At 36.8% G+C, this 24,538-nt stretch overlaps 1 protein-coding gene across 1 annotated transcript in view; it reads right to left on the bottom strand.

The window, feature by feature from the left end:
- The window catches only part of HDAC9 (histone deacetylase 9), a 654,335-nt gene extending 633,780 nt beyond the window's left edge, over nucleotides 1-20,555 (bottom strand). The window contains exon 1 of the mRNA XM_046668931.1: nucleotides 20,510-20,555. Coding sequence (XP_046524887.1) covers nucleotides 20,510-20,525 — 16 coding nt within the window. The 5' untranslated portion in view covers nucleotides 20,526-20,555. The remainder of the gene's footprint in view (nucleotides 1-20,509) is intronic.
- Nucleotides 20,556-24,538: the final 3,983 nt, after the last annotated feature.

Here is a 24,538-nt window from a genome sequence, read left to right as displayed (position 1 = left end):
GTCTCAATTTCTCATTGGGGATCATGTTCAAAAGCCTAAAAGCCTCTGTTACAGGTTGACTATAAGCAAAAAAACGTATAAACAAATATCAAGTACAGCAGTCCCCCCTTATCCACGGTTTCGCTTTCCAAGGTTTCAGTTACCTGTGGTCAACCACGGTCTGAAAATATTAAATGGAAAGTTCCAGAAATAAACAATTCATAAGTTTTAAATTGTAACACCATTCTGAGTAGTGTGATGAAATCTTGCATCCATCCTTCCTAGGACCTGAATCATCCCTTTGTCCAGCGTATCCATGCTGTATACACTACCCACCCGTTGTCACTTAGTAGCCCTCCTGGTTATCAGATCGACTGTCGGGGTATCATAGCACTTGCATTCAAGTAACCCTTATTTTACTTAATAATGCCCAAAGCGCCATTAGTCTCTTACTGTGCCTAATTTATAAATTAAACTTTATCATAGATATGTATGTATAGGAAAAGATGTAGTATATACAGTGTTCAGTACTATTCTCGGTTTCAGGCATCCGCTAGGGGTCTTGGAAAGTATCCCCTGAGGAAAAGGGGGTGGGGGGGACTGCTGTACTTAGCACACTGCCTAGCACTTAGTAAGCACTCTGTGTTACCTTCTGTGATATTTGTTATAATACTGATAATCTATTTTTGTCATTATCATCATTATCACCTGTAGAACTTGGAGAAGTAAACAAGTAAACTCAACATATAAACGATGGCAGCCAAAAAGTTACATAAAAATACAGTTCTTACTGAAGTTTAATTAATGATATTAACATATCTATAGAAATAATTGTCAAGGATCACTTGGAAAATTTTAAAAAGCAGAAAATGGAAAGAAATATTATAGTAGGTTTATGTAATATGGTTCAGGTAAGAGAGACACTGAATTTAGGCATTCTTAGCAATCTGAAAATTAATAACCTCTGTGTGTGTATGTGTGTATGTGTGTGTGTGTGTGTGTGAGAGAAAGGCATTCATACAGGTTCATAATGACCTGGAGAAAAAATAAACTTCTCTTTCCTCTGATTCTATGTTTGCAAAGGAAAAAGCCAATACTAATTCTACCTCTCACTTGCAGCAATATGGAGAAGGTAGGGCACTGAATCAGTTTCACCAGCGATCCAACCACTAAACAAGGATATCCCAACTCTAAATGTTAACTTGCGCACAGTAAGAAGAAATGGGAGAGTTAAACAAGAGTATTGTAAAATTTTATTTTTGTGCTCCTCATTGTAATTTGAAAAATAAAACTGGCATTCTGATTTGCACATAGGTTCCTTAGGAGTCTGGTGAGCATGAAGCTGTTGCTGAGACACAGCCCAATTCTTTCTTTACTGACCAAACCCAGTTTTAGGACCACATGGTTAGAATAACATGATCACAGTCAGAGATATGGTCACCTGAGAAGCCTTTTTGGGCCACCAAACATTGGCCTTCAAAGAAAGACGTATCCCAGTGGTTTTTAAAATCTTATTTAGTGGTAGAACCCAATCTAAAACCTTATGACATGTAAAACAGAAAACCAAGGTTCCCCTAGTTAATATGAGCAAACCGGTTGGTTGGGAGGGGAGCCTAGGAAACTTTCCTGATCATTCCCCAGCAATTCCTACTCCTTTCACGTGGCGGATTTTGAAGGAGCTCTGCAGGGTAGTTTGGAAGCCTCTATTCCATCTCTGTAATTATGAAACTATAGCATGCAACAGAATGATCAGGAAGGCTTGTTAGAACCCAGATGGCTAGACTCCACCAGTGTCTGATTCAGAAAGTCTAGTGTAAAGCCTGAAAATTTGCATTTCTTACCAATTTTTAAGGTGATGCTGATGCTCCTGGTCCAGTGACTACACTTTGAGAACCACTGCCCTATCACATCTCTTCAACACATTTGCTTAATATAGTGAAAACAAGGATCACCTGTATTTTATTCCTTTGCCACTAATTTGAGAAATTTGAATATTTTTATGACAATAGCATTCTAAAAACTCAAGATATAAAAGTAACTGGATTTGGGGATTTGTTTTTCAACCAAGTAGTTTTTAATCCTAGTGATTTAGCATCATGAACTGAGAACACACTCACCAGGGCATGACATCAGCTCTGGTAAAGTGCTATAGCAGCAAACGTTCCTAAAAGTTCTTTAGGTTCTGTTTGCTTACAGAACAATAAATGTTCCCTGTTTGGAAATAATCCCCAAATGTTCCCTCTTGTTTAAATTGCATGAATTCTTAACATACGCAGTACACATATTGTAATCTCTGACTGAATGGAAGCCTTTCTTTTCTCAGGGAGAATGGAAGGGTGTTATTTTCAGGAACAGTGAGGCTACCTTTACCATTTTTTTCCCTAACTGGCAAAATACTGCAATAAAGTATTGCTCAACTCAGACTGCGACAATTTTCCCATCTGTCAAAATATTTTAAATAGTATCAAGCTGGTATTACTTTGTCAAAACATTTCATCAGAAACAGTATCTAAATTTAAACAAGCAGTTCCTCGAACTTTGTAAGTAAGGTGAATAAACTGTCACTGACACAATATATTTTTTGGAAAATCCGCAAAGTCTCATTAGAAAGACCTTGAAAGAAATGAGTGTTTAAACCAAGGATGCATGCACGCTGGGGAGAGAAAAATGAATACTGCAAAAAGGACTGAACATTTCAGTGTCCTAGAAATGACAGACTTCAATTCTTCCCAAACAGCATAAAACAAGCCTAGCTTTACAAATAATTCTGGTCAGTCTCAATCAACTTACAGTTGTGCAATACAATATAGGCCATGTAGATTGATGTAGAGACCTTAACTAGCCTAAACAGGAGCTTGAGTTTTGGAGTTGATGCCATTGCTCATTCTCCCCTCACCAGCCATGTGACTTTGTGTAGGTGTCCTGATGTTTCCAGACCTCAGTTTCTCCATCTGCACACAGAGGTAAAACCTGCCTTATACAGTGGACTTAAGATATGGCACTAAGAAGGCATTTGATGGACTCTATTTTCTTGCTGTGTGTTCATCCACAAAAATTCGTGTTAATTCCCAAAATTTGAGTTTAAATCAGGAGACAGTATGAATAAGAAGGAACCTTTCATATCAACAGTGTACATAACAGCTTCTGGCTTCATATATTCCCTACTTCTTTTCATTAGAAATCTAACACAAGAAAAGGATTAACGGGACGTTCTCTCCAGGTCTGAACTACCTAACACTTTTTCCCCACAAAGTAGTATCTCTTCAATCATTTGCAGAAGCTACCAAAACTTTCACATCTTCAAAAAATTTTAAATTCCCTCTCAAGTACTAAATGCAGGAGGGAGCAGAGTGTATTCGTAGTAAACAATAAGGCTGTGAACTCTCCAAAGATTAAATAATTACAGATCAGAGTTCAAGTTTAACTTTTTCCTCACAGAAGTTTTCCTTTCTTGTACATGGTCAAGCAAGCCTACACAACTATAAATGAAATAGGGCTAAAATGGTGACATTTTTTCCTCTTTGATTTTTAAAATATTCTATGTGGGCTCATTTTGCAAATTTCACATTCGAAGTAATCTAGATAGGCAGCCCCAAGTTCATTAAATGAATTAAGTAGTCTTTAACAATCAAAATTGGTTCACAACACTGTTAAAATGTTTAAATTAATTGGGCATGTAAACATAAACTAAGACAATGTGCTGAAAATTTTATTTAAATTGAATTATTTACGCAAAGAAATTTTTCATCACTCTTCAGAATCATAGGATAACTTTTAACTAAGAATCTAATTTATTTGTAACACTTTCATACATACGTATATTTGCTGGTCTGAGAAATATTTCTCTTCTTCTTTTTGTATGACTTCAAGTATTTTCATTACCTAGAAAGTACATCTGGCCAGATGGAGAATCACGGATGAAAAGCTTTCTTTCCCACAATGATCTTTGATGTTAATCAATGATATACGTTGCTTTTATGTACGTGATTACTGTTTTTAAAATATCACTATGATTTTGATTGTTACGATTTTATAACGTTAGAAACCACTTTTAGAATCTAAGTATGGCTAAGCACTTAATTTGAGAAAACAAAATGGTATAACAAGAACTTTGGCTTTTTTTTAATGGCCCTAAACGATTACCATTATTTTCTCAAAAATCAATGTTCAAGACAATTCTCACATTAAGAGCCTTTTCTAATGTGCACTAGGCAGAAGTTTCATTGAAGTGCATTCTTTTTGTACTCTTGGACTATCAGTGTGAAAGTGCATGCAGATTAAGGCACCAATTACTTGCTCACAGACACAAAACTAATAATGGTGGAGCCAGGATCTGAACCCATCAGGAAGTATGGCTTCAAAGCAGATTGCCTTGCAAACCCCCTCACACCTCTCCAAGAGGAAAGAGCTGTCTTTCAAGGAGTATACAATCTAGCTAGGAAGCGAAGACACAGCACACAACAAGTTTAATAATAAAAGTGAGAAATACAAATTCAAGTTAATAAATGGAAAACCTGTCACAGTGTGAACTGTGCAGTGAGGATAAGGAGTGACATCACTGCTGCCTCAGCTGACCATGAGAGACGACTCCCTATGAGGAGTCCTGAAGGAGGCCTGAAGAATGGGAAGAATGCAAGTAAGCAGGAGGTGTTTCTCACGTCCAGAATAACAGGAGGAAGGTAAGCAAACAATCTGGTTGAAGTGAAGGATTTATATTCGAAAATATTGATGAAGCTAGAGAATCAGTTGAAAACATTGTAGGAGTCTTGAATTAAAGTCTGGAGTTAAGGCTTTATCCTGCGAGCATTGGCATTCTGTCCAAGGACTATGAACAGATAAGTGCCGTGATCAAAAGGTCTTTGAGAAAAGTATTCAGCAGTAGCATGAACAACGGTATGTGAGGAGAGACCAAAGTTGTGTGTGGAAGGCTTCAAATCTACTGGTCAATTTCAAACTACTCCTATGTTACTCTTAAACTGATCTTAACATCACTTTTTATTTTCTTACAAATGCTGCTACTTCAGAACCACATAAATACAGTTTTGGAACACGTCTACAGCTGCTTCACTCAGATTTGCTTCTCAAAACATGCTATAGCAGATGCTGTTGATGACCCCTCCATATCTATTAGCCTTTACCACTGCAGCATATGCTGGCCAGACTTTGATTTCCAACTGCCAGCACCTGTATTTCTTTTCCAGTGGCCAGAAGTGCTGGGCCCTGCCCATCAAGTCCTGCCCCACAGCCCTCAACAAATGACTAGGTCAAGAGTTAGTACATAAACACCTCAGTTCACTCACCCCTGGGTGGAATATCTCTGACTTGCATATTGTGCGCTGTTTCCCTCAGTTCCCCAGTAGAATTAAGCTTTAGTTAACCAGTGTAGCAACTTACTTGATATCATAGTATTTTTTTTGGCTGCCTTCCATTCCCTTTCTCATTTCCCCTATTAGAGTTTCCTGGAATCTCCTCCCAAATAAATGACTTCAATTTGATTCCTTGCCTCAGGGCCTACTTGGGATTGGGGCGGACCCAAACAAACATACATCAGTGTTTCAGCCCCCTCACCTTGGCTCAAGTTACCTTCCTTTTTCCGACAGTCTCTCAGACCCAGAAAGTACCACCCTTTACCCCTAGTCCAGATTTCCTGAACCAGCTTCTGTGCCAGCTCCCTTTCCTGAACCTTCAAACAGTTATCACCTTTACCCTTTATTTGCTCTATATCACATGGTACATTACATGTATGTCTTATCTTCTTATCTAAGAGGCCTCTACCTAAAGATCAGAAACTTTGCTTCTTTGTATCCTCCACAAGGGCAGGTTTGTGTTATTCAAATGCTTATTGATTACTACTTCTCCCTGTTGACTTACAGATCAGAAAACCTGCTGATAAAACCGGAGTCACACTTTATTTATCTTAGGGTTTAGACATGAGTCTTCAGAAATACATGATTTGGCAGAGTGAAAGAAGGTGAAAGAACCAGCAAATGTGAATCTAGCTTTCTAGCTTCTAAGTGGAAGCACACTGTTAAATGTTTTCAGCTTCCTAATGTTTCAGGGTTGGTTAGACAATATAGAAGAAACCAAGAAAATGTATTTCTCTTTTTCTCAAACCTGGTATTATTCATCCATTTTCTTATTCAACAATTGTTTATTGAGCACCTACTATGTGTCAAGCACTAGCCTTGGAGATCTGTATGCATTGATTGGGGGGGATGTGATTTTTGCTGTTGTGACACTTAAAGTCAAGGATGAAGATGAGAGAAGACAGGCAACATGCAAGTAAAAAGAAACGCACAAAAAAATAAAATTAGAATTATAAAAAGTGGGGCTATTAAGGAAAAATTCAGATGGGGCTGGTCAGGTAAAGTCTTCCTGCCCTGAAGGATGTGCACAGATCAGCAAAAACTGATTATTTTTCCCATCAAGAAATATCATTTAGAAATTCAGGCTCAGGACCAGCCCCATGGCCGAGTGGTTAAGTTCACGTGCTCTGCTTCGGTGGCCCAGGGTTTCACCAGTTTGGATCCCGGGCGCGGACATGGCATTGCTCATCAGACCATGCTGAGGTGGCATCCCACATGCCACAACTAGAAGGGCTCACAAGTAAAATATACAACTATGTACTGGGGGAATTTGAGGAGAAAAAGCAGAAACAAAAAAAAAGATTGGCAACAGTTGTTAGATCAGGTGCCAATCTTTAAGAAACAAAAAAGAAATTCAGGCTCTTGAACTTTTTACCTATTCCAATAAAATTGGAGGACTATGGCACGCTGTTTTATGAGAACAGACTCCCTAGCAGGGGAATGAGGGGTAGGGAGTGGGGGCATATATGAAAATCCAGGACAGCACACTTGCTTCTGATACATCTTCCATTCAGGGTACTACTCTTCCATCCTGCCTAAGAATTCCCCTTAGAGAAATGACAAGATTTAGATAAGTAAAAATAGATTACCACCCTGTCTTCATTGATATTGATATATGCACCTGAATTATTATTAATTTAATATAAACAGTGTAGAATGTGATATATTCAATGATCTCACAGTAGATGATCTAGGTTCTAAGACTCAGTGATCCAAAATTTTTCCTTTTTTGTCACACAGAAGCTACTTCCTTCAACATTCATACAGCATTTGCACTGTAATGACTTGTTTATGCATCTGTGCCTGCTAGACTATTAACCTCCTAGACCTGAGGATATGGACAGTCTTGGGGTCCGCACAGCACAACCATAATATCTTACTTATCTCAGAGTTCCCCTCCATAAAATCCAGATAATAATTCCTAACTCATATGTTGGTTACGAACATTAAATGATAGTGTATACAAGGTGCTTAGCACAGTGCCTGGTATATTGTAAATGTTAAACTTTTAAACTCTTATAAAATCTCACAATAGGACCACGTAACACATGAGGGCACAGAGGCTTGGAGACTCAGATCACATTATTCATGATGGGCAGAGCCCAGATCAACCAAAATCTATGGGATTCTGTATCAGTCAGGGTTGAAGTTAAGCTGTTGTAACAAAGAAACCAAATAATACAGTGGTTAAACAACAGAGAAGTTTATTTCTCTCTTGTATAACATTCTGAATTGTCAGTGCCTTCAGTGACCAATGTTCTTTTTGCCTTTTGCCCTGACATTTCCTAGAGCACTTTGGTCAACATACGATTGAAACTGGATCAAAACCCTTTGAAGTTCCAGCCAGCAGGAGAAGGAAGGAGCATGAAGAGTAATAAATCAATGTCTTAAACCACAGATCTAGAAGTGACACACATCAACTCACGTTCTATTCATAAGAACTTAGTCACGTGGCTACACCTAACTCAAGTGGGGACTGAGAATTGTAGTGCCTACCTGGTCAACCATGTGCTCCGCTACAATTTTACTTCCATGGAACAAGAGGGAATAGATTTTGGTAGACAGCTAACAATCTCTGGCATGGACTCCAATACCTATGCTTTTCAACATAAAGAAGCTAAGGTCTCATTTTATAACTATCCTTTTGCCATCTCTGAAAACTTAATAGCTTATTATGCTAGTTACTTGACTATGTTACAGTGGGGATGAATTTACCACATACTTAATAATTATATTAACTTGTGTTCTGCCCTATGAAAAACCATCAATCTCTTCATGGCTAATTTATGCTACTGCATCCAGTGAAATCATATGCTTTTAGGAAAAGCCATGAAAAGACAAATCAACAAAATCACACTTAATATTATATATGTAGGAAATTAGGACCCAAAAAATAAAGTTGTTTAACTAAAGTCTTAATTGTTAGCTAGTAAATCAACCAGAAATAGAACCCCCAGAACAGAAGAGCATGGAACGAACACTTCTTGAACACCTACCAGTATTCTAAGTGCCTTAATTCATTCAAACAAATAATTACTGAGCACTCATTATGCCCCAAACACTGTACTAGAGACCAGACACTGTCTATACCTTCTAGAAGGTTAGTTTCTAGCTTTACATAATTATTTCATTTTACCTTCACTACCACCTTACAGAGTGGACATTATAGATGAGCAAATTGAAACTCATAAAGGTAAAGTCAATTTGTCTGTCTTCTAGAAGGTTAGGTTCAATTTTTACATAAATTATTTCATTTTATCTTCACTACCACCTTGCAGAGTAGACAGTATAGATATGGAAACTGAGACTCAGAAAGGTAAACTCAATTTGCAAATGTCACTCACTAGTCAATAATATCATTAACTTTAAAATCCAGATAATCTTGGCTCCAACATCAATACCCTTTCCATAATGTCCCAACCCCCAGCTCCAACCACACCACACATGTTAGCAATGACTTAACCAAAAAAGAATACATCACACACTTAATACCATTATCTGGATTTTTTCTCATTTTCTGACTGAAATGATGCATAAAAACTACATATGCCAAGTGAGTCCCCATTGGAACCATGATTAGAGAACTGTGCACATAGGCATATGTCACAAGTAGCAATTAAGTGCATAAAATCAGCAGCACTGACCCAAGAGTGTAAACAAACAAGCAGACTAGGGAGTGTTATTAATCACATGCACATTATCTACTTAATTGCAACTTGGGCTCTTAAAGTTAGAAAAGAAATTTCCACTTAAGGAAATTGCCAACTGATGGTGAGACTTTTGTTCTTAATATCTGAATATTTTAGATACACAGATGACTGAACATACGACTTCAAAAGCAGCAGAGTCACCAAACATTTAAATGAATTGCTTTGTCAAACACACTAGCACAAAAATACTAAATTATAAGATTTATACAAAATTCACTTTCTTATATATTGACTTCTGTGGTAGCTGAGAAGAAATAGCAAAACATAGGTGTGTTAAGAGCTTATCATCTGAGAAATATCTTTATAAAAAAAAGACCTTTTCCCACTGCATCATTCATTCACCCTTATTATTAAACATAAGTATCTGGTTGAGAAATGGGAGGAGGGGCTAACACTCCTCACTTGAGGGCAGATTTATTTTGACCTTTTGGTTTCTGTAGTATGAGCTACAAATATAGATAACATGGTGATGCATTCTCTACATGTTATTATTGTATATTTCTATATACGCAAATTAATACATTCAAATGCAGTAGGAGTCAAAGTTTTGGTCTCTATTTCTACATTTAAATGCTTAGATAGTTATATGATAGAAACTTTCAAGCTATTTACTATCTCAGTGTGATACTAAATGAAAACTAAATAAGTCTCTGGAATAAATTAAAGGATTAAATGAGTCAATGCAAAAATAATCTATAATGTGTCTAGATTGTTTTTTGGTATAATTATATTCAGTGTAAGGTTAAAATAAAGACAACCTCATGTTCTATCATAAAATGAGACTTTGACTACCATATTTAAATTAATTTGCTCCACCTGAAATATACACATTATATCTTCAAATCACTTAGCAAGTAGCTCATGATATTATGACCTTAAAACAATTCTGATACTTATATTGAGAAGCTAGAAAGTTCCAATTGAACATTTAACTTGAAGGAATATTATTTTAGGCAATTTCACACAAAATGAGTATGATGTGGTCTTCAAAACACATGTGCAATAAACAGTTTATTTTTCAAAAATTGCATTTCAGAAAAAATTGTGTTCCCCTAAAGGACAAAAGCGCTGGCATTTTCTAACTTCAGGTTTAAAGAAACAAAGTAATTTCTTTAATTCTATTTAATTATTTATTTGATAGTATTTTTCTCAGCATAATTCAGGAAGAATTGTGTAAGCGATTATCCATTAACTAGAATCCATGATTTCAGAGTTTTCAACTGCTGTTTCATAACCATTAGTAAAATGATGGTGTTTCTCCTAAAAGTAATTTTTGTCAATTGTAAATATGAAATCATCTTTGTCTTCTAAAATATATACCAAATTTCTTTTCTAGCAAGCATAGACAAGATAAGACTGCCTGGCTTTAATATAACCTACATGTTTACTAGGAATAGTTCGTGTTGTATATAGTTCAAGAACTTTAAAATTTATATTTATTAAGATACTTACTTATATTTACTTAAGAAGGTATTTGCAAACTGAAAAACTGAAACAATTTGTTATTAATCTTATTTTGATTAAAAAAATTCTGCATATAGTTAATATATTGCCTTATAATCTGCCTTTTTCCACTTAGTATACAGAAAATATTTTATAATTATTAGATATATTTTTGTAACGGTTTACATTACTTGCTCTAACACATCCTTCAGTTCATTGTGTTTCTTCATTAAGGTATTGGTAAGTCAAAGCAAACCTGATATTTATATAAAGATGACTTCTACCTGTTAAAATCAGATCTTACCCTTGACCTTGGAAAAGTCAGCATAACGAGAGAGAGAGACAGCAGTAAGAGGAGGAAGACCTGAATTTTAGGGTGGTGATATCTGAGTTCCCGGGGAAGTTATTTAATGTCTCTTGGGACCTACAGTATTTCATTGGCAAAAGGCTAGATAATAAAGAATATATCTTACTTGTCAAGAGAGTCTCTTGAGAAGCCTGCAAAATTTAACATCTATGACTAAAATATGTAGGTCACTGGACTCGAGCAGGCGGAAGTGTTTGCTAAGGTGACAGTGAATTGGGATCCTTTCCTCTGAGCAGCTTCTCTCTCCAGTGCAGAGCCCTGAATGACTAATCCTGAAGACCTTCCTTTACTACCAGGCCAATAATACTTTTCAATCAAGGAAGAGTTAGTTCCTGTTTTCTCCAGCTGGCACCAACCCATCTTTCGAACTGTGACAAGCCATGCATTTTATTCAGTGACAACCTTTCTTTCTCTAACCTCTCAAGATGAACAAACACTTTTTTTTCTGACTGTAAAAAATCAAATTATGTCACCTCATTTCCAGGAAAAGATCTGCAATGGCAACCAGACCAAAAACACCATTTGTATGCAAAGAGAGTTAAACTACTGGAAAAGTACCCTTGCCAGTAGAGTGTGGTATCATTAAACACAGAACTAAATTTGAAGCAGAAGTAGTAGAAAAAAATATATCTTGAAATGTGATAGGGTCCATTACGCTTCTTGATGAGATTACTCGCCTCTCCAATACATTTCCCAAAGGCGCTTACAAAACTGAGGGAATATATTACTTGGGAATTATCGGAACTTTTCTAAGTAGGTCAAATTTTTGAAGCAATAAACGCCTCAAATTTTATGCAGTGTTACAAAGAAAAAAAAAATCTTAGGAACTGTACAGCCAAGGCGCTAATCACTTTTTAAGATAAATTTTTTTAAGAAAGCTTACTCTTGCATAAACATTAAATGTACCACTTTAAAATGCAGAGTCACACACCTGAGGCTGTTCTTTTACTGTCATCTTAATTCAGTTTTTAATAATAAACTGAATTTTAATTATATAAATATCTTTATTCATTTGGAAACTCAAGAAAGTTGGGCTCCACAAAGTTTAAAATTTACTTATCATTTTGAACCAAACAGATTCAATCCTAACTGTAAATATGAAATACTTTTTCTCCTACCTACTGGGTTTTCATTCATGGTATTATTACAAAACCACAAAATACTGGTATAATATTTCTAATAAAATTTTAGTTTTCTTACAGGTAAATCTAAAATAGCAGGTTTACTATTTGATTGTGTAACTTTTCATATGGGAATACATTATTTAAAACATCTAGCAGCTATAGCATATGCCTAAGAGAGTTCTAAGCAGCAATATGATCACATAAAAATTGACTTAAGAACCTAGTTAATTAATTCAAGTACAAGTTGAATAAAAGAAAGTTAACAGCTTTAAAAGTAAAAAATTTCTTTTGCAAATCATCTCAAGCAAGAGAAATGTAAAACTTTAGGCCTTTCTTAAATTTTTAATGTTATGTTGGTAAAAGTTAGATAAATATGGACCAAAGAAGTACTTGTGAAAATAAATAATACTAACATAGACCTGTTCAGCTTACATCTGTTATGGTACCTGAATAGTCCATCATTAACCACCACTTTAGGTGCAGGCAATGAAGCCCCCAGTGAAGATGCCATCTGGGAGTGAATACATTAGGCCAATAATAGCGTTTTGTGAATTACTGTGAATAATACAGACTTGACACATTAGCATTAGTAACTAGCAGGCCTCTGAGAAAAGGGAATGCAGAACTGTAACATTTAAATTGGGTGTGAGGGAGGAAAGAGCAGAGTGAAATCCCTCAGGCTTAGACCCTAACAGATAGGAAAGCTCACAAACGTTAAAGAGAGAAAAGCTCAAAAGGCAGAGAAAATGTCTTTAAATGATTTCATATGTTATCTAGACCAATTTCTTATTTTAAAAAGGAGGAAATTTAGCATCAAAGAAACCAACAAAAAGGGAAATGACAGCTCCAGAGACAAACTTTGCTGATGTCACACTTTTCTGGTTCTTTGGATAATTACACTCCCTTCAATCAGGACTAAAAACTTGTTCTAAGTCATATAAAAATTCCAAATCAAACCATATCACACTTATTGTCACAAGAACTCAACCTAGTTTTGAATGTTAACCCACTACAATAATGCATATTGTAAAGAGAGAAAGACAAAGGAAGCATATGGAATAGAAATAAATTGATGAGGATTTTAAAATAAAAATAAGCAAAAAGCAATAGAAAAAGCTCATAGTGGCTTTCCTTTTTTAAAAAAAATCCCACCATTACCTATGGGCAGTCCTCAAACTTAATATCCCTCTTGTCCCTACATTTCTTCCTTTTGTGTGGCTTCAACTTGCACCCCACACTGAAGACTCTTAAATAGCCACTTCCAGTTGTGCAATCTCGACAATGACTACATCCCTATGTAGAATTGCCACCAGAGAGCAAACTCTTGGATGTCTTGCTACAGTGGCAAGTTTAAGTCCAGATAATGAACATGGCACTTCGATCTTCTTGAAGGAAGGCACAGCATACAAAATCGATCTCACTCTTTATGCTTCTTGTCCCATCTCTTTTTGTGCTTCTGTTAATAAAACCTCCATTCTACCACCATGTTTAAAACACTGTTGTTTTGAGCTTAGGCTCGTCCTTTATCCACAGATGTAGACAGTCACAAAAGACATCTACTTCCTAAGGGTGCCACTGTTCTCACCCTTGGTGCAATGCCTCACAGCCACATGCCTACATTTCTCAGTCACTGAGCTTGTTTTAGTCTTTCCACCCTTCCCCTTGCCAATCCATCCTACAGGCACAGGCTTTTTTTTTTTTAATTGTGGTTAAAAAACAGATAACATGAGATCTACTCTCTTAACTTTTTAAGTGCACAACACACTATTGTTAACTACAAGCACAATGTTGTACATCAGATCTCTAGAACTTTTTCATCTTGCTTGACTGAAACTCTATATCCACTGAACAGCAACTTCTCATTTCCCCCTCTTCTTAGCCCCTGGCAACCACCATTCCTGCTTTCTTTTTCTACCAGTTTGACTACTTTAGATAACTGATATAAGTGCGATCATGCAGTTGTGGTCCTTCTGTGACTGGCTTATTTCACTTAATATAATGTAAACAAGGTTAATCCATGTTGTAGCATATGACAGGATTTCCTTTTTTATGGCTAAATAACAATCTATTGCATATATGCCATATTTTCTTTATCCGTTAATCTGTTGATGGACATGTAGGTTGTTTCCACCTCTTGGCTATTGTAAATTGAATATTGCAATGAACACAGGAGTGCTAATATCTCTTCAAGATCCTGATTTCAGTTCTTTTGGATAAATACCAAGAAGTGGGATTGCTGGATCACACGGTAGTGCTATTTTTAATTTTTGAGGAACCTCTATACTGTTTTCCATAGCAGCTGCACCATTTTACCATACATCCCCACCAACAATGTATAAAAGCTCCAATTTCTCCACATCCTTGCCAACACTTATTTTCTGTTTATTTTTTAAATGCCCATTTAATAGGTGTGAGGTGATATATCATTGTTTTGATTTGTATTTCCCTGATAATTAGCAATACTGAGCATCTACTTGCTAGCTATTTGTACATGTTCTTTGAAGAAATATCTATTCAAGTACTTTGCCCATTTTAATCAGGTTATTTGGGGTTTTTTTTGCTACTGAATTGTAGGAGTTCCTCATATTTTTTGGATATTAACCCCTTATCAGATCCATGGTGTGCAAACATTTTCTCCCATTCCATAAGTTGCCTTTTCACTACATTGATGGTTTCCTTTGTTGTGCAGAAGATGTTTAGCTTGATGTAGTCACACTTGTCTATTTTTGCTTTTGTTGTCATATCCAAGAAATCACTGCCAACACTGATGTTATGAAGCTTTTCTCCTATATTTTTTCCTAGGAATTTTATAGTTTCAGGTATTCTGTTTAAGTCTTTAATCCATTTTGAGTTGACTTTTGTGCATGGTGTAAGATAATGGTCTAATTTCACAAAGACATTTTAAGAACTCTAATTTTATACTTTGGTTAGATATACATATATGTGCAGCAAAACTTTAACATAAACTTAAAAAACAATAAACAAAAATTCAGAATTGTATTCACTCTTGGGGGGAGGGGAGTCACACAAGAGGCTTCACTGATGATGGTTAAATTCAATTTCCTAAGTTGGTTATGTGTACCTAAGTAATTTATTTATACACACACACACACACACACAATTTTAGATATATGAACTATTCTATAGTAAAGTGAAAAGAAAAATGTTTATTTTTAAAGGAAGGGGAGGGTCCTTATAGGTTTTTAAAAATGAATTAAGCTTTAAAATTCTTTTTTAACACTAAAACCTTCTTAATATACACTTTAGCATAGGAAGTAACTCTACTTAAGGATTCCAGCTCTGATGTAAAAAGTCTAACATCCATTGGGTGGAGCACTGCCCTCTATTTCTAACCATATAGATGAATTCTGTTGAAAATTAATTCTGCAGAAGCAGTTCATACAATGCACTTTACTTTTATTTATTCACTTCTTTCTATCAAGTCTCAAGTAGAAAACAAAATTGAAAGATTTCTTGCTACACAAACTTACTGGTAGGCCATAAAAAACAAAGTAAAAGATTTCCACTCTCTTTCAGAAAATCTCTATTGCCAGCACCTCATGGTGGGCACTGAGCAAGTCTGCATCATAGTCTAAGTCAGGGTTCTTTAACCTCAGTACTATTGACATTTTACATCAAATAATTCTTTGTTATATGAAGTTGTCTTGTACATTGTAGGATTTTAGCAGCACCTCTGGCCTATCCCCACTAGAACCCAATATCATACTTTGCCCCTAGTTGTGACATTTAAAAACGTCTCCAGGGGCTGGCCCGGTGGTGCAGCAGTTAAATTCACATGTTTCGCTTCTCGGCGGCCCGGGGTTCGCTGGTTCGGATCCCAAGTGCGGACATGGCACCGCTTGGCAGAAGCCATGCTGTGGTAGGCGTCCCACATATAAAGTAGAGGAAGATGGGCATGGATGTTAGCTCAGGGACAGTCTTCCTCAGCAAAAAAGAGGAAGATTGGCAGTAGTTAGTTCAGGGCTAATCTTCCTCAAAAACAAAGAAAAAAAAATGTCTCCAGACATTGTCAAATATCCCCAGAGGATAAAATTGCCTCCAGTTGAAAACCACTGGTCCATGTGAATGGCACTCCTCTACCTGCTTCTAAATTTTGGAGTTTCCCATGGTTGAGTACTGGGCCCTCAGCTTTTCTCACTTCATACCATCTCCCTAGGTGATCACACCTATTTCCATGACTTTATGTACCATCTACTTGCCATCAATTGACTACTTGACGTATTCCCTTGAATGCTCCAAAAGCATTTCAATTGAGATTTCCAAGCCTGCTCCTCTTCCAATTTGCCCCATCTTCATATATGACATGTCCAAAGACCCAGCTGCTCAAGTCATAGGAACATAATTGACATTTTCCTAACTCTTACCTTCACATCCAATTCTTTACTAAATCCTATTGATTATACTGGATCTCTCAGCTCTGTCCACTGCCCTCAAACCCACTGGCACTACTTATTCCAGGCTACCATCACTTCTGGACTATGCTACTGTAAGACTTTTCTAACCTGTTTTTATGTGTCCACTTTTGCTTCTTGAGAACCTATTCTCTACTGTGCAACTAATTTAAAAATAGTATTCAGATCATGCAACTTCCTGTGTAAACTTTCAATCACTTCTATTTGCACTTAGAACAATATGCAACCTTCCTACCATGACCTACTAGGCCCTGCACAATCTAGACTGTGCTGGTTACACCTCCAAGCAACTTTCCCCTTTTTCCATGTTTCAACCATGCTAGCTTTGAGTCTCTTTCTCAAGGGGGCCAAACTCTTTACCACTTTGACACTTGCAGTTTCCTGTGACTAGGAGGTCTTTCTGTGTCATTCAGGTTCATCTTAAAGTAAACTTCTTTTGAGAGAGACTTTCTCTGATCCTCCAAATCATATACAACATGCTATGTAAATATTTAACATGTATCATATCATATAAATCATACAGCAACCTTATGAGCTTGGTATCATTTTACAGGAAAAACATCAAGGCTTAGGAAGGTTAGTGAGATGCCCTAAACCAGAGAGTAACAGGATTTGAACCATTGCACTCTAATCTCAGAGCCTGGCCCTTATCCACACACACACTGCCTTTCCCAGTAGAGTTAGTCCAATGAAGATAGAATATATTTTACGAACTACAGCTTCACTCACTTCATACAACTTTGTTTCACCCACTAGTCTGTAAGCTTTCTGGGGGTGGAAGTTGTGATTATTGATCTCTGAATCTCCAGGGCAGGAGATACTAAAAACTTGTGGCTAAACAGTCGAAGAACAAAAAAGAGAGAATTCATCTCAAGAAAAAACAATGCTTTATTTATGCAAGACTTTTAATAAAATATTTAATCCCCAAACAGTAGTGACATAAAAGCAGTGACGAATGTTAAAGATTAGGACAGAAAAGGTGGATTTGGAAGCATGCGGGCATTGGTATTCAGTCACCTAGTGGGGATAACCAAGCCCATCAGAAATGACATTAATGCATAAAGAAGGGGACCCTGACAAGCTAAATGGCACTTCTGAACCTGTCTCTAACCATAGACAGACACAGAAATTTCCAACCCTGAATCCTACTTTATGAGTTGTGAATGATGTGTTCTTATGAGATAAAGACATTAGAGAAAAAGAAAGAAAACACAGGTGAGGGAACAATTCTGGAAAAAATGGTTTGCAGTCCCCAAAACTAAATAGCCTACTTGCTTTCTCAAAGATTTAAGAAAACAAGGATGCTTTATAACAATGATCCTTCCCATTCTTATTCCGTCCCCTACTGGCAGCCTCAATTCCATTTATCTCCTCCCTTCTCTACAAAAACATAGCAGGATTTCAAACCCCTTCCAATGTTTTTATAAGTGAAGCTTGGCTGATCCCATCAAGATGACAAAAGTGCTGTAGCCAATGAAGGAAAGATAAAGATGAAAGACTGCTGAATGTATCTGATTGTCTAATAAGAGAAGTCCTGTCATTTTATATCTGATGATTTCATTTTTAGATGGCAATTCCAGACAGTGTCCCTTTCAGTGAAGGAAAAATTTTTAAAACACCATTACTCCACTGGAGGGAATAAAAACTCTCCAAAGTTGTGAAATTAACCTCTCCCTTCATTCACACATTTGGTTCTATTTTTACAGTTGTACCAGCAATCTAAAAGAAAAAGCACTGAAAGTTAATTCCAGGTTTCTAAAATGTCTGACTGTGCATGTCCCAGTTTTCTTCAGCACCTCCCAGAAGATTCAGCCAATTTTTATTTCTGCAGCGCATCAGTGTTTATCATTTGTTTTACAACAGCACTGCATGTTCTTGAAAATTGACTTAGATGAATTTCACCCATCATTTACAAAAACTCAAGAGAGATAAATGGCCTTAAAAACAAAATCCACCACTGAGGCATGGTTAATTTACTAAAGGAACATTTCTATTTTTACTCTCTCAGTTCAATATTTACTTCATTACAGTGGTAACTCCACCCCTACCCCCACCAACCTCTGTATTTGTCAAGATTTCTGACAAATTTCCAGCTTATAATTAGGCATTATGAAAATTTACTGTATGAAAACTACTGCTAGATGAAAGCTTTTCCATTCAGCTTGCTTTAAAGGCATGTTGATGAGTCTCACGTCCAGGAAGGCTAAGAGTAAAATCATGGATATATTTTGATTGCACATGTATGAATAAACTGATTTCTTACGGACAAATGCTCTAAGAAGTGATTAAGTCAGAGAGACCTGGAAAACAATCCTGGCTGTCTCTGAATAGCTGAGTAATCAAAGGTTAACTGCTTAATCTCTCAGTGCCTCAGTTTCCTTATCTACAAAATGAAGATATTCACACTAAGTGTCACACAGGGATATCAGAAGAATTAAACGAGAAAACCACCTAGGGCAGTGGCAGGCACATTGTAAATGCTCAATAAATACGTCATTAGTATTTTTGTTAACAATACAGAGAAGAAACAGAGTAGGGAAGGTCCTCACCTCCCCACTCCCTGCCATCTTCAGTATTTCACCATCCTCATGACCAGTGAAAAGATTATCTAGGCAGCTTGTGGCCCTGGAAGCCCATGGCAACCCTGGAGAGCTCTGTCTCTGATAGGAAAGGACAAGAGTTCAGACATGAGGCAGTCTCCCAGGCCCAGCAGGGTCACCAACAGCCAACTACAGCACATCCCCCTGCAGGGATTAGAGGAGCGCATGACTCAGATTGACTACTTCTTGCTCTGTGAGTTTACACAAATTTCTACTCCCTCATCCTCAAAGTGAGAAGGTGGACAAAAAAACCTCTGATACTGTCTGTTTTCAGAGAGAATTAATTCAGAGCTGATGGGGAGAGCAACAGCAGAGAGTTTTCAGGGGCCCAGGAGCAAGTAAGAAATCTCAATGGAGACTTTTGCTAGCCTTATACCATCAAATAATCAGGAGAAAAGCAATGGTCGAAAGACAACCACATACGCTCAAATACAGGTTTGGCTTTCTGTTTGAACACGTCTCATCTCTACCAACACTCTAATAATTTCAGCAAACAGTTGTGGAGCTAACCTACAGTGAGCACTGTCTGTTCTCAGCAATTTGCAAAGTCTTTACATGCACTATCTCATTATCATCTATCCTCAAAAGATCAGTACTATCATTATCTTCTTTTTTAGGTGAGGAAACCAAGGCATAGAAAGATTAGGAAACTTCCTCACGAACACCAGATGCAATGGAACCCAAATCTGACCCCAAACAGTCATCTACAGTCCTTACTTCTATCCTCTACTCCCATTCCCACTGATAAAACAACCATTGGAAATTTGGTCTTGCTTTCCCTGACTCATAATTAAATTTTCTGTAATAATATTTCTCTAAAACTTATATTACTGAGCTGGTCTGAGTCTTTAGGAGATTCTGGGCCTTTTTCATTTAATATTCACAATGGGCACATTTCAAGCATTGCAGTTCAACCAGATGAAATGGGGGAGTGCACCACAGAGGTGCGGACAAAACCACATGAGCCCTGAGTTCATACCTTGTGAAACTGTGTGATCGGTGCATGGGGGAATCTGTACACTGTTCACTCTACTTTTCTTTGAATTTGAGATTTTCCATAAGAAAAAGTTAAAAGCAATAAAAATTTCAACCACAAAGAAGATAACTGAAGATCTTAGGCCATTTCAGGATCCGGAGGGACATTCAGTTTCAGTAAGTCAATGCCTCTGCTGATAATTCCAAAGTCTAGATTTCAAGAACTGAAAAAAAGCCTTACTAATACAAGAATTCTCCCCCTAGAATATGTCTGTCTTGTCTATTTGGAACAATGAAGGTATTCCCAGAGTTGAATCTTTTGCTCGCTAGGATGTTTGTTGTTGTTGGAGCTACTGCTGCTCATTGGAAAACCTTTTGCTTCCTTCCTCATAACAGGTTTATCTTTCTATAGCCTACAAATTACTAAAGACTATTTGCATAGTCAAACTTTAAAAGTTCCACCCAATATCCTTTCCACAGCTCTCTTAAAAAATTAAAAGAAAGAAACTTACCCATTCTGTTGTGCATTCCCTCTTTGCCAAAGCGTGCTGTGGTTTCGAAAACTAGCCCAGTTCTTCTGAACTTTTCTGTATCCGTTATAATATTAAAGAGCCACAAGGAAGGGAAGTGGTTAGTCAACTTGCTAATTTTATCAGTCCCTCCCACTGGTTAAATAGTACCTGATGCTACAGACACAAAATCAGTTTTCCAGCTCACTTCCCTGCTACAGCACGATTTTATAAAAACAGCATAACTCGAGGGGAAACACAGTGACAATATCTAGCTCATAGGCATGAGACAGTTAATGAATGAACATTTTATTACTATTAATAAGAAGCTAATAAACTACAGAAACCAGCGATTCAACTAAGTGAGGAGGAGGAGGAGGAGAGAGAATGTCTCTCAGCTCCAGACTCAAAGCAAACTCAGTCAGCTGGGTGGGAAGGGGAGTGATTTTTTAATGCAATCAGAGGACGTGTGGGAAGTAGCTGCTGTTTCATTTGTTGATAAATTGTTCTGCCCTGGAATGGTGCCAGTTTGCCGGATATAGAAACTTCCACAACTTGGGGCCCTGGCTCAGACGATTCTCTTCCCCTGGAGTTTAGCAATTAAAACACAGGACAAAGGAGCAGATATGTGCCTCTGGATGAGGGAAAATTAAATATCCTCTGAAGAAGGTATGAACTGTTTTATAGGTACAAAGATCTGCAATAAATGAGAACAAAATAAAGAGCCTGTGACAGATTTTAATAAAATACTTTGGATATGATGATCCAACTCCAAAAGATTGCAACATACAAAACACAGTCACCCAAGAGCCCGACATCACACAATTTTCTAAGCTACAAAATGGGTGGTATTTGAATTAAACCTGGAGTATTCACTTTGAAGTGTGTTCCCCACCATATCTAAGGATTATGACATTAGGAAATAAGAATGTCTGAAGTCCAAGTCATCATCGAAGACTCATTAACTGTGTCCTCTGATTGGCTGAGAAAAGGTCCATTTAGAGCAGTTTGTATATATTCACATGTGGTGATGGTGTCTCAAAAAGAGTTAAACTTGGTAAACTGAGACAGGCTAAGAAACTAGCAATTCACTACTGTCACCTTTCCCTTCTTAGTATTCCCCCCATTCAATATTACTCACCTAATAAAATAAGGAAAGAAAAAACTCTGGAGAGCTATCGAATTTATTTTTCCATCTCTATAAGTTTGTTTTCTGATTAGAGCTAAGAAAATGTACTGTACTGAAATGAAATGCAAGTGATGTCTTGCTCTGAGATCCCACCTACAATTTGCCTTGAAGAGCGACAGCTGCACAATTCTGAGCCCTCAAGGCCACATCTTTATATTTGTCTGAGTTTAAGGTGAAAACAAATACCTAAAATCAACACTTCACATCCATGACCAAGTTGCTTTAGTCTCTGTCACTTACATCTGTAGCTTCTGTGTCTTCAAGGTAGGAAGAGGAAAAGATACAGAGCTCTAAAGTGGAAAGAAGGGAAGGAAAAAAGAAAAAGACGCACTCTCTCCATCTCTAAAGCTCTCTGCAGCCTCCTCAAGCTTCTACATTCGGGGGCACCTCCTCAGCTACTTCTACAACCTTCCTTCCCAGTTCAAACATACCAACTTGCCCCTCTCTGAGATCCTAGAGCATATTTTATCATCCTCTAAGTCTAGCTGTAAATTATTTCTATGTAATGTCTTTTTAGAAGACTATAAGCCTCTTTAGGACCTATATACATCCTTGATGCTCATCTAGAACATTAAGCTTACCAAGCACAAAGTCCCACTTTTAAAACAAGTATGTTGCAATGCCTCTTTTGCTAACCTAAAATGAAACTGATAGATTCTAAATTCAATCTCTATAGAGTGTATTTTTAAAAATCAGTGAAGTGCTCCCAGGCTTGAGCATTTACACATTTAAGAAATCCTCCAATGCTTGCCCTACTACCAATGAGTAAATATATATCAAAGAGAAGAAACAAGAAGCTAGCCCTTACAAGAAAGGCAGGAAAATGAGACACTAGAGGGTTTGAGTGGACATTGGAATAAAATCTAGTAATAAAATAAGAAACAATATGCCAGACTTATAGGTACATGATAAAATAAAGGAAAATAAGATTAACTGAAGTCCAGATAACATGCTAAGGCAAATTACAGACTGTAGAAGTAAAGAAAATATGAAGAACGACTAATATTCTCTCATAGGAAATGAAAATTATTTCTTATTCATAAAAGATCTAAGGAGTCTCAATTTTCTTTTTTTCTATATTGAACAAGGGAGCTCCAAACGCACACTGAAGGAGCTGTGTGTGGTGGTTATTCAAGTACCATAGGCTATGCTGTTGTCAATGACATGGTTTTCCAAATGGTGAACAATTCATAGTAAAACTTCTAATAATAAAACATGAAATTATATGATAGTCATAGCCCTAGACAATTCAGTGAACACTAAATTTGAATAAAAACAGTTTTCATAAGTTCAACAGATTTTGTTTCCAGGTTCAAATAATCATAAACTGGTGTTTCACCCAAATGAATGTCCAAAGGGATATTTTAAAATGCAGGACATAAGAAAACTTCTTCCAGGTACAGGACTATCCCTCACATTATGGGACCTCTCACACCCCTGAATCAAGTCCAATAAATGTGAGTAGCACCCTCCAAGCATTGTGGCACCCAGAAAACATTCCCACAAATTCCCAAATCTTGCTTTAGAGGCCACTACAGTCTCATTGAAAAACCACTATCCTAGACAAACCACTACTCTTGCAGATTCAGCTGGCTTCAGGAATCAGGCATGAACATCAAGGAATGAAGGAAACTAGGGGAGGATTGCACTGAACGCAGGGCACAGGCCCCAGCTAACATGGGCCACAATCGGCTCCCACCAGCTGTGGCCAAGCAGATAATGAGCACTGCAGCGCTTCCCAACTTTCAAGAGGAATTAGACATCTGGATTTTTATGTGAAATCTCTTTTTCAAAAGATCAGCAAACACTCCTCAGACTACGCAAAATTTGTCTGCAAGCTAACGTGATCACTGCCCTAGATATTAGTTGCTCAATAAAAAAAGTTGTAACAACATTCATAAAATACGTAATGTCAAAGATATGATATTCAGTGTAATAAGCTGTTGACCAAGCACTTTGTTTTCATTTCATAAAAACAATTATATATGAATTATATAGAATAGACTTTGGAGTATGTGCCAACATGCTACCAGGAATTCTCTTTTGATAATTTTTTTTCATTTTTCTTTTTTACTTTTCAGTATTTTCTAATTTTTCTAAAACGAACACACAAGGTTTTATAGTAAAAAAGAAGCAATAGAAAGTATACTTAGTTTACATAAAATTAGAGGACTATAGCTATGAAAAGTTCTTTGAACACATTCAGAAAGGACCATAGTTAAAATGGAGAAACAAATGAAATAGCTCTCAAATACTTAATTCTGCTCCATCTCCAGCACTGGCTAAAGACCAGATGTCACAGTTAAGTTGTCTGCAAATCAGAAGAGGGACGTATCCAAGTAATAGGATTCATTACCTTGTGTTCCAGATATAGATCATTACTTTACCTCCTTTATTAGATAAGCAGAGCCCATAGGTAGGATCTGACTGCATGCACGACATAGAAAGCACTCAAATAATTGTGTGTCAATTAAGAAAGATCTAAAGCTTTAAAAGAGGTAAAAAATAAATTTCCCTATGAGCTAACTAAAAATAATAATAAAGTTAACCTTTAAAATGAAGGCACTTTAATAATTTAAGTACCTTTTTCCTATTTACAAAATTAATATTAGAAGCTGAGTCATGTTTGAATTCAATAAAATTATTTTATTACCTTCCTCTAAGGCTTAAAAAGTACTTTATAAAATCTCTTCTTATAAGCCAGGCTTCTTCTTCAATCTGCCAAAGACTTTGATCACATTTTACTCTTATAAAAACTTATTTTTCCCCTAATTAGAAATGTTTCAAAGCTGATCTTCCTAGACATCAAACATGACATCCTGGAAAAATAAGCTAGCATCTTA

The sequence above is a fragment of the Equus quagga genome, chromosome 8, assembly GCF_021613505.1.
Source record: "Equus quagga isolate Etosha38 chromosome 8, UCLA_HA_Equagga_1.0, whole genome shotgun sequence".
NCBI classification, from domain to species: domain Eukaryota; kingdom Metazoa; phylum Chordata; class Mammalia; order Perissodactyla; family Equidae; genus Equus; species Equus quagga.
This window is presented reverse-complemented; position numbering and strand designations above follow the sequence as displayed.